Source organism: Pelophylax lessonae (genome assembly GCF_965119305.1).
Source record: "Pelophylax lessonae genome assembly, chromosome: 4".
NCBI lineage: Eukaryota > Metazoa > Chordata > Amphibia > Anura > Ranidae > Pelophylax > Pelophylax lessonae.
Genome location: NC_138771.1, coordinates 306223898 through 306240903, shown reverse-complemented (window position 1 = coordinate 306240903; position 17006 = coordinate 306223898). Strand labels below are relative to the sequence as shown.

Genomic DNA, 17006 nt, shown 5'->3' with positions numbered 1-17006 from the left:
TAAAATGACCCAAAATGTCAATTGAATATCCAGAACGCTAGAATAAATTTGCGCGCAATTACGCGAATTCGCGCGAGCGCGAAAATGCGCGCAAATGCGCGAAAATGCACGCATTACAATTACGCCAGAAAACGTAGATGCTCTAACAGGAGTATCGTGTGTAAGGTGCCTTACAGCAGGATAATGCACCATGTCACAAAGCTCAAATCATCTCACCACTGGTTTCTTGAACATGACAATGAGGTCACTGTACTCCAATGGCCTCCGCAGTCACCAGATCTCAGTCCAATAGAGCACCTTTGGGATGTGGTGGAACGGGAGATTTGTATCATGGATGTGCAGCCGACAAATCTGCAGCCACTGTGTGATGCTATCATGCCAATATGGACCAAAATCTCTGAGGAATGTTTCCAGCACCTTGTTGAATCTATGCCATGAATAGTTCTGAAGGCAAAAGGTGGTCCAACCCAGTACTAGCAAGGTGTACCTGATAAAGTGGCCGGTGAGTGTACATGTAAGCGATCTAACTAAGGGTTGGTTGGTAAGGTATGTCTTTTTGCTGATGATATAAAGGTGTGTAATAGGGTTGATATCCCTGGATATGTCTTTAACATGGAATATGATTTGGCATTCCTGGAAGATTGGTCAAAGAAGTGGAAACTGCATTTCAATGTGTCTAAATATAAAATAATGCACCTAGGGGAAAAGAACCCCCTTGATAGATTACAATATAGGAAATGGATTGTTGGCCAGCGCTACAAAGGAAAGATTTGGGGGTACTTATTTCAGATGATTGCAAAATGAGCAAATAGTGTGACCAGGCAGTGGGGAAAGCAAATATAAGTCTAGACTAGAGGGGTCACCAGCAGGAGGAAGGCCGTTCTGAATCCAGATAGATCTTTAGTTAATCCTCATATGAAATACTGGGGTAGATTTACTAATGCTGGAGAGTGCAAAATCTGGGGCAGCTCTGCATGGTAGCCAATCGGCTTCTAACTTGTTCCATTAAGCTTTGACAATAAAACCTGGAAGCTGATTTTGCACTCTCCAGTTTTAGTAAATCAACCCGTGTCCAGTTATGGAGACCTCACTTACAAAGGGATACGATAAGATAACCAAATAGTGAAAAGTCTGGGGGATAAAACATGTGGAGAGTGACTTCAGGAACTTAATATGTACGGTCTGGAGAAAAGAAGAGAAAGTGGAGACACTACTGAAACCTTAAAATACGTCAAGGGGGTGAATAAGGTTCAGGAGGGAAGTATTTTCAGTATGAAACCAAGAACACAGGGACATGATCAAAACAAATCTTATAAAGTATTATTCTACCAAGAGTAGATGCTGCTTGGAATAGACTTCCAGCAGAGGTAGTGAGTCCGCTAACAGTGAGGCCCCATTCACACCTGAGTGATTTTCAGCTTGAAGCTTGGAACTCTAAAACGCTCAACAAGCCAAATCCTGTTCATTTCAATGGCCCCTGTTCACATATAAGTGTTCTTTTGCCTGAAGCCAAAATGCCTGTCGCTCAAAGTACATGAGCTTCTTTTTGGCAGATTACAAGCATTTTTGGCCCCATAGACTTCAATAGAAAAGGCTGACTTGAGCGTTTTATGAGCGTTTATATGAACATTTTCTGCTCAAACAGCAGCTCCCCACCCCTTATTCCCTCTCCTCCACATAGTGCTTTCTATTGGCTAAACAAAAATGCCTGATGCTGTAAAATGCTTGTAATACACTTCTAAAATGCCTTAAAAATGCTGGTAAAAAGCTGCAAAAACGCTTTTAAAGAATGCCCAACAAATGCCAGTAAATCGCTACACTCAGGTGTGAATGGAGCCTATTGGATTTAAACATGCTTGGGACAAACGTAGATCAATGCTCGGACAAAAAAAGTAAAAAAAAAAAGTGTGTGTGTATATGTATGTATGTATGTATGTGTATATGTATATATATATATATATATAATATATGTGTGTATGTATATGTGTATATATATATATATATATATATATATATATATTTAACTATTGTGTCTTTTTTTTTTTTTGCCGTCGCTCTTCTAAGGGAAAAAAAAACATTGTCTAGTTGAAGGGGAACTCCAATTGCATTACAAAATTGATTTTAAGTTACATAATTACTGTAATCGAATGTATTTATAAATCTGGATCTTTGATGAAATTAAATGCCACATATAGAGTTTCTTTGAATAAAACAGTTGATGGTAGGTGGTTCATTTATATGTACTATATACTGTTGAACTTGTGAAAAAAGTGTTCTGTATGCTTCAGTCATAAACAAAATTGTTATTTCTGATAACAGGGTTATTTAGTGAACTGGGATGTCCAAAGACAAGTATGGGATTATCTTTTTGGAAAGGAAATGTTCCAGGTAAGTTACCTTTTATACAAATCCTATGGGGCATTTAAACAAAATGTATCCATGGAATGATGAAGAGCTCTATTTTGACCACAGAGCATGTTTTGTTAGTATATGTTATTGTAGCTGTGACACAACCTAATGGCTTCCTGTAAGCAGTGCTGGTTATCTGTTTTGAATGTCTTATTGGGATCTAGTCTTTATTATAGCTCGTTTCCACTGAGCTTTCTGGTACGGTTCGGTTCGGTACGGTACGCTATTTATGCCGTTTCCATTATGAATGGTACCCTAATTCCGAACCGTACCGTACCACTTTTTTGGTACCCTTTCGTTGGGGTACCAAGCACATTAGTACCATACCAACAGGGTGGAGCTACACTCTGCAGAAATTGATTGGTTGACAGAGAATCTTCTATCACAGCTTTCCTGCTACACCACGCCTATCATGAAAAGGTACTATTGGCAGTGGAAACGCAATGTGTACCGTTCCGAACCGTACCGTACTGAACCGAACCGTACCACTAATGGCACTTTTCCACTGCAAGTACCGGCTCGGCTCTACTCGGCCCTGCTTGGCCCGGTTTGCTTTTCCACTGCTGGTACGGCATGGTATAGTGTCGGAACGGTTCGGTACGGTACGGTATAGGTTTTCTTTTCCACTAAAGTAGTACTAAAGTTAAGTGGGTGGGATAACAACGGGGTGGGTGGGATTCTCTGACCAATCAGTGGCTAGTAGTGACTGCATGCAAAGGATTGTGGGATATGGTACCAGTTTGGTACCTGTTGGAACCACAATCAAGTAGGTACTGTTTTTTCAGAGCCGTACCATACCGTTCGGTTCCATGCAGTGGAAAAGCAAACGTATACCGTACCGTACCGAACCGTTCCGACCCTATACCATGCTGTACCAGCAGTGGAAAAGCACCGGTACGGTTCCATGCAGTGGAAAAGCGCCATTTGTGGAAACGAGGCATTAGAGTTCTTTTCTTGTTTTTTTTATTTAGTAACGATTAACTGTTTGTTAATTAATTAATTACTAATGAATTTGTTAATTAAGTTAGTTAATTTGTTAATTAATGATTAATGTTGTCCTGAAAAGGTAGATTTTGGAGACACAAGCATCATCATCACAGAGCCATATTTTAACTTCAGTTCAATTCAAGAGTCAATGAATGAAATTTTGTTTGAAGAATATCAGTTCCAAGCAGCTTTAAGAGTGAACCGTGAGTATCTTCTCAAATGAAGTCTTCCTCTACTTTGCTTTACACAAGGTGCAGTATTTTTATGATGTTTTGATTTCTATTGAAGCTGGGGCTCTCAGTGCACACAGATACTTCCATGACAACCCATCAGAATTATGTTGCATCATTGTGGACACCGGCTATTCATTCACACACATTGTACCGTACTGCCGAAGCAAGAAGAAACAAGAAGGAATAATAAGGTGGGTTGTTGGAATCCATTTGGAAATAAATGCATCTTGCGACTGTTGCTGTACAAGTCATGCATTGTATTGCATTGTACATTGCACATACATTTCTATATTGGATTAAGCATCACAGTTTGGAAGCAGTAGGTCAGCATTCATTAGCTTTTTTTTCCACTTTTATTTTTTAGAATCAATGTTGGTGGTAAGGTGTTAACAAACCATCTAAAGGAGACCATCTCATACAGGTAAATACACTGAAAATAAATATCTTGCATATGTTTTGTGTTTCTCTGCACACCTTTTTTTTGCCATAACAAAATTGTCTTCTTGTAGCCCTCCATCCTCTGTATTGCTTGTCCACTACTGCTTCTGGTATAAATATTAGAGGAAGAGAACACTTGAAGTATTGCTTAACTGCTTAAGGACCGCCCCATGTACATTTACTGCGCCAAGGCGGCCCTTAAGCACAAAATCACGTACCTGTATGTGATTTTGTTCAAGGGCTTTTGGGGCGCGCATGCCGTCGGAGCTCCGCTTCCTCTGTGATTGGAGCTGGCAGAAACCCAGCGATCGTTTGAAGAGAGGCAGAACAGCAGTCTTCCTATGTAAACAAGGCAGATCACTGTTTTGCTAGTAAGGAAGATGGAGATCTTGTGTTTCTGCTAAGCAGGAACACGGATTGCTGTCTGCCTACAGTGCAACCATCCCCCACACAGTTAGTAATCACTCCCAGGGAACACATTTAACCCTTTAATTGCCCCTAATGTTAACCCCCTTCCCTGCCAGTGTTATTTGTACAGTGATAGTGCATTTTTTTAAGCACTGATCACTGTATTGGTGTCATTAGACCCCAAAAAATGTCACTTAGTGTCAGATTTGTTCGCCACAATGTTGCAGTCTGGCTAAAAATTGCTGATTGCTGCCATTACTAGATACAAAAAAAAAAAAAAGTCTATAAAATTTTCCCATAGTTTGTAGATGCTATAACTTGTGTGCAAACCAATCAATACACACTTATAGGGATTTTTTTTTTTTTTACCAAAAAAGCAGAATGCATATTGGCCTAAATTGATGAAGAAATTTGATTTTTGATTTTTTACCTTTTTTTTAATTGGATATGTTTTATAGCAGAAAGTAAATACTGTGTTTTTTTTTTTTTTTTTAAATTGTCGTTTTTTTAAATTTTTTATTTTGTTTACAGCACAAAAAAATAAAAATTGCAGAGATGATCAAATACGACCAAAAAAAAAACTCTATTTGTGGGGAAAAAAGGACATCAATATTATTTGGGCACAGTGTCACACGACCGTGCAATTTTCAGTTCAATCAACACAGTGCAGTATCGCAAAAAAAATGGCCTGGTCAGGAAGGAGTTTAAACCTCCACGAGCTGAAGTGGTTAAAGAAACCTACAAGCTGATATTGCCTATAGAAACCAAATGCTTTTATGTTTTGGGATCACTACCAAAAACCGATTACTTGCTACAGACAATATACTTTTCTATTTCTGCATGAGGCCTTTTTTGCTTCAGTATCACAAACCTGGGCATGTTTAAAAAAATAAATTTTATATATATATATATATATATATATATATATATATATATATATAATCTCTAGATTGTAAGCTCTCTTCTAGATTGTAAGCTCTAACGAGCAGGGCCCTCTAGTTCCTCCTGTTTTGAACTGTATTGTAACTGTATTGTCTTCCCTCACATTGTAAAGCGCTGCGCAAACTGTCGGCTCTATATAAATCCTGTATAATAATAATAATATATATATATATATATATATATATATATATATATATATATATATATATATATATATATATATATATATATATATATATATATATATATATATATATATATATAATTATGCAATACTTTCATAGCAAGCAGGTAAAGCCCAAGGCTACTTTTGCATGTTTACCAGACTATTCTTAGTTGCTCTGTTAAAAACAACCATGTAAAGAACGCAATACATCAACGTAAAATTTGCATAAATCAAAGAATTCCATAATTCCTCCCCCCCCCCCCCCTCCCCTCCTGCCTGCTTTGTTCAGAGGGGTCCTTTAGAATTTCAGATTGTAGGGCAAGCAGTTTCTGTGTTTCTCGGTTAGAACCCATTGTGTTTTGTGACACCGGTGTCATTGGTGCATCTTTTATGCAGCCTCAATGATTTTGTTCTTATAATGGGTAAACAATTAGCCTTCAGTGCACCAGACCCCCCCCTTTCTTTTTCTCTGCCCCCTTTTACCACCTGGTATTTTAGGCACAGTTGGGATACTCACTCAGCCACCGGATGCAACATTGCCCTGCAGAAATCCTTCAGTCAGCAGATACTGCTGGGTGCCGCGCTGCCTTCTTACTTGCGACGTCATTGAAAGACCCACTGGCTCTTCTAGGTTCAGCTGGTGAGACCCTGCAATGACCTGTCGCTAGCTCTACTTCTGAGCGAATGACTAAAGGCCTCCTGAGATATGTGACGTGCATGTCTCAGGAGGCTTAGTGAACACTGCCTGTCACTCGTCTAGGCGAATGACGAGCATTGAGGGCTAGGGCTGGGGCTGTGCTACCCCCCCCCCCCCCCCCCAAAGAAAGTAAATAAGCTTATTGACGGTCTTTATTATAAAAAAAAATCTACCAGATGGATCTAAAACTAGATAACTTGTATTGGTTAGTTATGATTATTTTATAATTGAGGACAAACATGACCCACCAATACTTCCCCTCGATCCCATAGCTTGTAAAGATTTGCATGCAAACCTTGGTGGTACGAAAATATTGTGCTACTAATTTGTTGTTAATGTTTATTTCTGCAGACAGTTACATGTAATGGATGAGACACATGTTATTAATCAAGTGAAAGAAGATGTCTGTTACGTGGCTGCTGATTTCTATAAAGACATGGAGGCTGCAAAGTATGTATCCTGAGAAAAAGATTGCATTATGTCTGCTGAGAATGACAGAACTGACAAAATATATATATATTTTTTTACAGATTGAAAGGGGAAGATAATTATTTGATGGTGGATTATGTACTTCCAGATTTCAGCACAATCAAGAAAGGGTATATTAAGGTATGTTGTTGTTACACCACCCCTAAGTGTGGAACCCTTAAAACACAGTAGGAATTTTACAAAAACCAAGGGGTGAGCTTCACCTGGCCATTGTGGGCAACAATCCATCTCAATTTCATGATTCTAGTACAGTATGAGAGGTTGTTTTCTTTGGGCAACAGGAACATGCTTTTCTATAAACCACTGCCAATCATGAGACCCATCACTATGGTTTCCTATTACTATCAGTCATGTTTCAAATTGTATAAGCCCTGTTTCACGCAGACTTTAGCTGCTTAGAGCAGTGTGAAAAGCAAGCCTTTATAAAGACATTTTAGAGCTTTTAGCAAGCTTTATTGAAGCTTTTAAAGTACCATTCAGCTCTAGTTTGTAAATGTTGAACACAGATCCTAATAGTGATGATTGCCACTTTAAACAAGCTGCTAGCAGGCTTCAGCATGACTTGAAGCTTGTGGAAAGCCTGCTAGCAACTTGTTTAAAGTGACAGTCAGCGTTCCCATTATAATCTGTGCATAACATTTCCAAACAGAAGCTGGGCACTTTAAAGGTTTAGAGAGAGCTGCTTAAAGCTTCTCCAAAGCTTTGCAAGAGTTTGCTGAATGTTTTTTTTTTCATAGAAGCTTGCTGTTCATGCTGCTTTTATACAAGCTGAAGTCCATGTGAAGAGTAGTGTGAAGAGCAAACTTCAAGTAGCTTTCTAGAAGCCTTTAGGGCTTGTTCGCACAGGGGGCAGTAAAAGCAAGTGGTTGAGCTGTGGGTTTATCTGCTGGCCACATAAACTAGGGCATGCAGTGCAAAAATAAAGAGGCATGTCACATTTAGGTGGGCAGTACTGAGTAGTAACTTTCACTCTAAAATAGCTGCTAACAAGCTTCAGGTAGTGCTGAAGCCTGCTAGCAGCTTGTGTAAAGTGACAGCACACCTAAGCTTGTTGAAAACTCAGTAATTGCACTGTAAAAGCTTGCTGTTCACACTACACTTCTAGAAGCTGAAGCCTATGTGAACTCTGCTTAAAGGATAGCTAATGTATTAATTCCCTGTCCCCTTTAGCAAATGCAGGGAAATGCAGCTCATTGACTTTCAGATGCCTGTGTGCATTTGCTGTCATTTAGCATGTTTAAAATTACAGTATATAGTTGTCTAAATTCTTATTAGATAGGTCACTGGTAATATTGGAAAAAAAAAGACAAAAACTAAAAAGAGGGGGGCAGAGAATTTGAATTAAGATTTTTGGGTTAGTCACATTTTAGCTTTTAGGTGTATTAATTAAATAATTAAATCTTTGTTGAATGTGCTATTTTATTAGCATCCCAGTTGGTCTGTTGCTTCTCCTGTGTAGAATAGCAGTTTGTGCTGTATATTGACACTTGGCAGTAATATTATTGTCAGTAATAGGCAGTAAAACCTGCATCCTGGTAATTGACAGCAAGCTGCTGCTTTGTGTATACAGGTTTCGCGGTTAATATAAACCTACTTCATTGGGTCCTCCAGATAAAATGAACAGATCAAATACAAGTTTGTATATGTTCACTTATTTCCGTTTCTTACTTAACTTTTGTTGGTATTAAAGAAAGACAATAAAAGCAGTTTAAGCGCTCTATTTTTCAGGCTGAAATTCATGGTCTCCTACACTATTCAGTATATAGCCACAACAATATAGAATTGTTTTTTATACGTTTTTATTGCATATTTCTAAGAAGGCATTATACATACAGAAAACTGAGTGAACATGTACTAACAGATGTAACATGAGGGACCATGAGCTCTAGTGGTAGATGCATTTGTAAGTGACTCACGGTAGTCAGGAACTATGTTTTATGGGCCTGGTAGCCCATTTTTATTAAAAGGCAAATAAAAAGTCTATAACTTAGGTTTCCTACGCAAGGGTTCTTCTCCAGTAAATACACAAACAGAAAATGCTAGCCCACCTGGCTCTTTATGCTGGTCACCCGGACCATAGGTGCTTTTGTGCAGACTGCTTTACTCTAACGTCCACAGCTCCACTCTGGCCTTAGTCCTCAGGCCATTTTCTGCCTCTTGCAGATACACACACTCTGGCTGCCACCTGAAGCCTCTGACCACTGGAGAGGATTGGAGTCTGACCCATGCACAGACCTCCTGTCTGTTGGGTGGAGCAGTCTCCAACTGGTAGCCCTGAGGTATTCCTAAACCTCCATTATAAGGCCAATGTGCACCTGAGCACACACCCTGCTGGCCATCCACAAACCCTGGACCCGGGGTTGGAGATTCTGTTCCACCCAAGACACTATGGAATCTCCCAACTACAGAGCCCCACCCAAGTATACCAAAACCTGAAGAAAGCTGCAAAAGCAGTTTTCTCCACTCCACAGCTACACTCTGTAGTCCTGCACAGAGTCAATGTACACACTGTGTCCTTTTAACAACCATTTTCACTGTGACAGGGTCTCATCCGGTCACACATAGTACAGCAGGTAATACACAGGGTCTTAAAGGAGTTGTAAAGTCAGAAGGTTATTTATGTTTAATGCATTCTATGCTTTAAGATAAAAAGCCTTCTGGGTGTGGCAGCCTCCCTAGCACCCCCTAATATTTAACTGAGCCCCATCTCTCTCCAGCGATGTCCACGAGTCCCTCGGCCATCTGGGACTTCCTTATTGGATGAGACATAGCGGCAGCGCCATTGGCTCCTGCAGCTGTCAAAGCCAGTTAGCCAATCGGGAGAGGGGGCAAGCCGAATGGCAGCTTCGTGTCTGAATAGACACACAGAGCTGCAGCTTGGCTCGGGTGCCCCCATAGCAAGCTGCTTGCTGTGGGGGCACTCAATAGGAGAGAGGGGCCAGGAGCAGCAACGAGGGACCCGTGAAGAGGAGGATCCAGGCTGCTCTGTGCAAATCCAACTGCACAGAGCAGGTAAGTATAACATGTTTGTTGTTAATAAAAAAAAAAAAAACAAGACTTTACAATCGCTTTAATAAGCAAAATGCACGACATGTAGCCTATGTCAACAAGGTGCGAGAAACTGGCCAAGATCTCTAATCTACTATATAAACCTAAATATTCACTCAGAACCCATGTTATAAAAAAAGCGAGATTGAGGGTGAAAAATAGTGGCAAAAATGGAGAAGAAAGAATAAGGGAGAAAAATACAAGAGGTGAGAAGGATGAAGGGAAGGGGAATTTATGGCAAGCGGTTATGTCCCAACCGTGATATACAATGATAAGGGTATGGCATATCTACAGTTAGGTCCATATATATTTGGACACGGGCACAATTTTCATACTTTTGGCTCTCTATGTCACTAATATAAAATTAAAACTAAACAATTAAAATTAATTTGAAGTGCAGACTTTCAGCTTTAATTCAAGGGGTTGAACATAAGTATCAAGTACAAATTTTAGGAAGTGCAACCATTTTTATACACAGCCCCCCCATTTTCAGGGGCTCAAATGAAATTGGACAAATGAATATATTCATAAATAAAATGTTTATTTTTAATATTTTGTTGAGAATCCTTTACTGGCAATGACTGCCTGAAGTCTGGAACCCATGGACATTATATCAAAGACTGGGTTTCCTCCTTTCTGATGCTTTGCCAGGCTCTAACTGCAGCTGTCTTTATTTGTTTTGTTGGTTGGACTTTCTGCCTTTTTAGTTTTGCCTTCAGCGAGTGAAATGCATGCTTAATTTGGTTGAGATCAGGTGAATGACTTGGCCATTGCAGAATATTTCACTTCTTTTCCTTCAAAAGCTTCTGGGTTGCTTTTGCAGTGTGTTTTGGATCATTGTCCATCTGTACTGTGAAGCGCCCTCCAATCAACTTTTCTGCATTTGGCTGAATCTAAGCTGACAGTATATCTGTAAACACTGCAGAATTCATCCGGCTGCTTCTGTCACATCATCAATAAACACCAATCACCCAGTGCCACTGGAAGCCATGCATGCCCATGCCATCACACTGCCTCCACCATGTTTTACAGAAGACGTTGTGTGCTTTGGATCATGAGCTGTTCCAAGCCTTCTCCACACTTTTTTTTTCCTTCCTGTCATTGTGGTAAAGAATAATCCTAGTTTGGCAAAGTCTAATCTGGCTTTTTTTATTCTTTAGGCTTATGAATGGTTTGCACCTTTTGATTAACCCTCTGTATTTGCTCTCGTGAAGTCTTCTCTTGATTGTAGACTTTGACAATAATATGCCCACCTCATGGAGAGTGTCTCTCACTTGTCTGGATGTTATGAATGGGTTTTTCTTTACCATAGAGAAGATCCTGTGATCATCCACCACTGTTGTCTTCTGTGGACGCTCAGGCCTTTTTATGTTGCTGAGCTCACCAGTGCGTTCTTCTTTCCTCAGAATGTGCCAAACTGTTGATTTGGCCACTCCTAATGTTGCTGCTATCTCTCTGATAGATTTGTTTAATTTTTTAAGCCTTACAATGGCGAGTTTCACTTGCATGGACAGCTCTTTTGAACGCATGATGTAGGTTTCAAAGCAATAGATTTAAAATACAAATACCACACTTAGAATAAACTCCAGACCTTTTACCTGCTTAAAGCGGTTGTAAACCCTAGGGAAAAAAAAAACAAAAAAAAAAAACCTGCAAGACAAAGGCATAATGGGCTAGTATGCATCGCATACTAGCCCATTATGTGTAACTTACCTTAGAACGAAGCCCCCACACGGACCCCCGGACATCGCTGCGGGTGCTGCCATGATCCCTCGCCGTCTCTTCCGGGTTCGGCGGCTCCAGCGCGGTGATTGGCCGGAAAAAACGGCTCCGGCGCGATGATTGGCCGGCGCCGCGATGACGTCACTCCCGCGCATGCGCGCGGGAGTGATTTTCCGGCAAGCTCCCGGCAAATTAATTGAAGGTCCCCCCGGACCTTCAGAGCGCATGCGCTGCACGCGAGAGCGGCTGCATGCACTGTAAATATCTCCTAAACCGTGCCGGTTTAGGAGATATTATTTGTACCTACAGGTAAGCCTTATTATAGGCTTACCTGTAGGTAAAAGTGTCAGAAAGCGGGATACTACCGCTTTAATTGATGAAGAAATAACGGAGTAGCCCACACCTGGCCATAAAACCGCTTTTGATTCAATTGTCCAATTAATTTTAGTCCCTTTTTAAAAAGGGGATGGCTATTCTTAAGAGTTGTAATTCCTAAACCCTTCCTCCAATTTGGATGTACATACCCTCAAATTAAACCTGAGAGTGTACACTTTCAGCCCATATATAACTTCAGCTTGAATATGTTTTGGTAAAATCTAAAATTGTGCCTGTGTCCAAATATATATGGACCGAACTGTATTTTATGACTTAGTCATGGTAACCTGAAGTCATCTTCATATAACAATTATCTTTTGTGTTCTGAAGACTGCGCTGGACTGACCGGATCAGTCACTGGTCATGGGTGGGTTATTGTGAGGTGTGTAGGTCCAGTAGGTTGTTCCCAATGGTTATAGTGGCGGTGAACCGTCTTAAGGCTTGGGCTGCTGGTACAGCTGTAAGGGTATTTCCACATGTAGACTTGGAATGATAGGAAAGTATAGGAAAAAAAAAGGTGCACCCGATGTCCAAAAGAATGCAAGTTCAGTGGTAAACTAAGAGGTGTGTATTGAGGATAGCGACAAGTATATCCAGCCAACGCTTTTCGGGAGAAAAGGGCTCTTCTTTCTTCAGGGCTGTTGCTGCACGTTTATTAAATGGGAATGATTCCCACACTAGTTATATATTTGCAAAGTTTCAGAAGTAAAACTGACAAACTGACGCTGAGGTTCAAGGGACAGCAAATGGCAGGCCCATATCTTGATATGATGAGTGACTGAACTAGCAATATGTGTAAACTCTTCCAAGAGGCATATATCATCAACCTTACAAAGCCATTGGGCTTCTAATTGGGCACTGTGGGGGTTCTTTGCCCCAAAAGGTGGGGATAAGTGACTTTTTGCGGCATTCAACCAATGAAGGGTTATAGACTGTTTATATTGACTTATTGGTTCTGTTGTTCAGTGAACTAACACTACCAACAATACAGGATAAAGGAGTTGATGCATTTTTACTTTCTGTTGCGTTTTATTTAAACATCAGCTCCAATGAGAACAGTCACCTTTTTAAAAAAGAAACTGGTTAATAGTCTTCTGTAAAGATTAGGCATGTTAAATTAGTCTAATATAGTTTTATTTCATACAGTAGTCTATAATTCCTGAGAATTACTTTGATGGAAAATCTTCATGAGACAAACATTGGAGCAATCCTTGCTGACTTCATATGATGCAGGTTGCTTGGCTGTTGTGTCATCCATCTTATTTCAGTAACTATTTAGCAGCATAATCTTGGTCCTCTTGTCTCATTAGGAGGCAGAAAGGTAGCTGCAGCGCAAACATCAATAGGAGCATAAAATCATTATTAAAAACAATAGTAAACACTTACATCTAAGTAACCAAGGTGCTGCTCTGAGTGAAAGCGCTGTGGTCAGTGCAGCCGTCTGGCCGGCAGAACCAGCTGTCATGCACGGGTCGCCAGAGCTACCAGGGAAGTAGGATATGGTACCAGCGTCTCTCAGGAACACAGCAGCAAGCTACGAGGGTGTTTTAACCTCCCTGGCTGTATGATTCTTTCAGATTTTAGGTGCTGAAAGCGGTAGTACCATTATTTTGCATGTAATTCTTAAAGCGGAGTTCCACCCTAAAATTATACTTACCTCCATCTTCTTGCTCCGGGTCACCTGAAAAACAAATGGATAATCGCAATTTTTTTTATTTTTTTACTTACCATGTTTAGAAGATAATACACTTACCTTACTTCCTCTTCCTCCCCTCGGCGGCCACGGCGATTCGTCACTTCCTGGCTTGCAATGATTCCTGGGAGCTGAACGTCATCGCTCCCAGGAATCAATGCACCTGCACCGGCCCCGACGTCAGTTCCGGTGCAGGCGCCGTCATACCTTGCTAAACAGCTTCTGGGCATGCCCAGAAGCTGTGCAGCGATGACGCTGCGGCACCGGAAGTGACGGCGGGGCCGGTGCAGTGCATCGTGGGACCGAAGAAGACGGAAGAGGACAAAGAAGAGGATCGCGCTGGCTTCAAGCTGCCCACACCTGAGATGGCAGCGCTGGACAATACTTTTTCAAGGTAAGTATTTCTTCTAAAAGGTAAGTGCAACCCGGGACAGATCAGAGGCTAGCCATTGTGGAATGCACTAGCCCTGACTGTCCCGGGGGTATTTTTATTAAAAAAAACTTTCCCAGGGTGGAACTCCGCTTTAAGAATGAGCAGCCCAAACCAACTATTTACACATGATTTTTTTTTACTGTGCGTTCTTCTTTATAACATCTCAGGTATGATAAAGTTTGAAACACAAAATCATAAATTCTAATGTAAAAAAAAACTATAAATTAAAGTTTAAAGTATGTATGTATACATACACATATATATTGTGTGTGTGTGTGTGTAATATATATATATATATATATATATATATATATAAATGTACATTAAAACTGCAGGAAAGGGCATTGGGGGGGGCAAACAAATGTGATTTTTTTTTTATTTTGAATTGTATCAGTGTGTTTGGTGTGTTTTTACATTTGAATTTGCCGCCGGTTCCACCCCCCTGCGAACGTCACATCGCAGGAAACGGAAGCCGGGGCACGGAGAGGATCGGGAGGAAGATCCGCCGCCGAGATACATCGCTGGATCCCGGTGACAAGGTAAGTAACCCCCCTACCAGGATCCGGCGATCTTCCTAGCGGTACCCCGAGTGTGGCTCGGGGTTACCGCTTTTGGCTCTGAAATTTAACCCCGAGCTACGCTCGGGAATACCGCTGGGAAGGTTAAAGGCCCCGTCTCCTTTGTCAAGTATTATCTTGCCTCATTAGGTCTTCAGACATCAGCTTCTCAGTAACAACTTTCATTATAATTCCTTTAAAATAAACATTTTCTACCAGTCTTCATCTGATTGCAGGTTGATCTTCTGTACATTTGGGGACTATAGGTGTTTTGATCTGCTTGCTTTGAAATCATAGCAAGACATTTACTAAGTGCTGTGATCTTTTAACAGCCAAGGGAGGAGATGGAGTTCAGTGGAAAGCCAACAGCTGGGGAGCAGATACTTCGTCTAACTAATGAACGATTTGCAGTACCAGAGATACTTTTTCATCCATCTGATATAGGAATTCAAGAAATGGGTATTCCAGAAGCCATTGTGCATTCCATTAACAATCTTCCTGAAGGTTAGTGTGCATTTAATGTCTGTCTGTCTCCATTATGAAACTAATTGGAAGAACAGGCACCCTTTTTCCTTCTAGGTAGTTAACATAGAATATAGATCTACCATGCTGTTAATTACTAATTAGAACATATCAGTGTGCTAAAAAAAAAAAAAAAAGTAAGCTCTTCCAAGACAACTGGCATGGTTGAGCAAAACCAGCAAAATTGTTTGAGTTCTAAGTTTTGATCCATTGCTGCTGAGGACTGATAAGAACCCTTTTATTGCAATTTGTATGATGCGTATTACTGGATGTATGTGGTCACTCTTTGGGTTACTTTTTCTGAATGAGGCTTACTCTGCACATACATTTACGTGGATTTATACATTTTAATCCTGTATATCAGGGATCTCCAAACTACGGCCCTCCAGCTGAGGCTTTGTAAAACTCTGACATTCACAGACATGATGGGAATTGTAGTTCCTGAACAACTGGAGGGCCATAGTTTAGAGACTCCTGCTGTATATAATGATATACACTGCTCAAAAAAATTAAGGGAACACTATTTAATCAGAGTATAGCATCAAGTCAAGTAAACTCCTGGGATATTGATCTGGTAAGTTAAGGAGCAGAGGGGGTTGTTGATCAGTTTCAGCTGCTTTGGTGTTAATGAAATTAACAGGTGCACTGCATGGGCAACAATGAGACGAGCTCCAAAACCGGAATGGTTTTACAAGTTAAGGCCACTAATATTTTTTTCTCTTTCTTTCATTGACAGACCAGTTCCTCATCTTGACTACGTGGGTTATGCTGCCCCCTACAGGAGTAGGACACTAGGCTGAAAATAGCTCAAATGTGTCTACGGGGCAGTCCCAGTGGGTATACTCCCACTCTTTACTATAGGTACTCAGTTTTTTTTTGCCTAGTCAGGAGTAAGGACCTAGTTCCTTGCTGGGATCTCTGGTCCTGGCGATTTTTTTTTTTTTTAAACTGAGTTTTTTTTCTCCCTTTTTATTATTTTGTCCCTAATGAGAATCTACAATCAATTGCCAGACTGGGTGATGGATTGGATAATCTAGATCTAGAGCGTCCCCCCAGTCTGGCCAGCGAGCGCGTGCAGACCGCATCTCCGCGCTAGGTTGGCCGCAACATAGCCCCACTGGACAGGGGCTGGCCTGCTGGTTAAACATCTCGCGAGGATGCATATGACCTGGTTCCGGTCTGAGTCGCAGCGTTACTCCTGGTCGACAGCACCCGCATTACGATGAAGCGGTGGTCTGTCCAGAGTGGTACCCTCCCTGTTTCTGGTTTGGCTAGTATCTGTCACCCCCTCTGGGCCAGTCGGGCCCCCTTTCTTCTGAGACAGCACTCCCCCCCCATGGGTTGGACCTACCGTTATAGGTCGGTATGGGGTGTTGAACTGGCAACGGGGGTGGGTGGGGGCGTGCCGCTGGCAACCAGACAATCAACCTTTGGGAGGAGGCTGGGCCTGGTGTGGGCCCCTGCCAGGATCCCCCTTCCTGTTGGGATTGTTTTCGAGCCCCCCCCCAGGAGCCGTCATTTTCTTGTAGCTTTTTATACTACAGATCGGCGGCCATGTTTGTGTAGCCTCGGTGGCCATTTACTTGTGGTTTTCTATTGAAAATCACAGCAGACACATTTTTGAAGCCGGATGGGTGGTGATTCGGCGGTGGGAGCCCCTCCTCAACATCTAGTGCTAATCCCTGGATATTTTGCTTGCTGATCGCCGCATGGTGTGCAGTTCGGTTCTGTAAGTGCCTGATCGGTGGTGGTGAGTTTATTTTTTTGTGGGGTTCTCTCTCCCTCTTTCTGTTGTAGCAGCGGTAGTGCTCTGTGCTGGGCCTTGTGGTGCCACCAGCGCGGTGGGGTGTCCCTTGCAGTGCGATCTGCTTTTTTTGTGTGGGTTCC

The 17006-nt window shown here is 41.4% G+C and overlaps 1 protein-coding gene across 2 annotated transcripts in view; it reads left to right on the top strand.

Moving 5' to 3' along the window:
- Positions 1 to 17006, top strand: part of ACTR6 (actin related protein 6) — a 34319-nt gene that overhangs the window by 10499 nt on the left and 6814 nt on the right. The window contains exons 3-9 of one of the 2 annotated variants that reach the window (XM_082254750.1): positions 2320 to 2388; positions 3476 to 3599; positions 3685 to 3820; positions 3994 to 4050; positions 6632 to 6730; positions 6811 to 6889; positions 14930 to 15101. In XM_082254750.1, the coding sequence (XP_082110876.1) occupies positions 2320 to 2388; positions 3476 to 3599; positions 3685 to 3820; positions 3994 to 4050; positions 6632 to 6730; positions 6811 to 6889; positions 14930 to 15101 (736 nt within the window). The remainder of the gene's footprint in view (positions 1 to 2319; positions 2389 to 3475; positions 3600 to 3684; positions 3821 to 3993; positions 4051 to 6631; positions 6731 to 6810; positions 6890 to 14929; positions 15102 to 17006) is intronic. The other variant, XM_082254751.1, reaches the window with a different exon arrangement.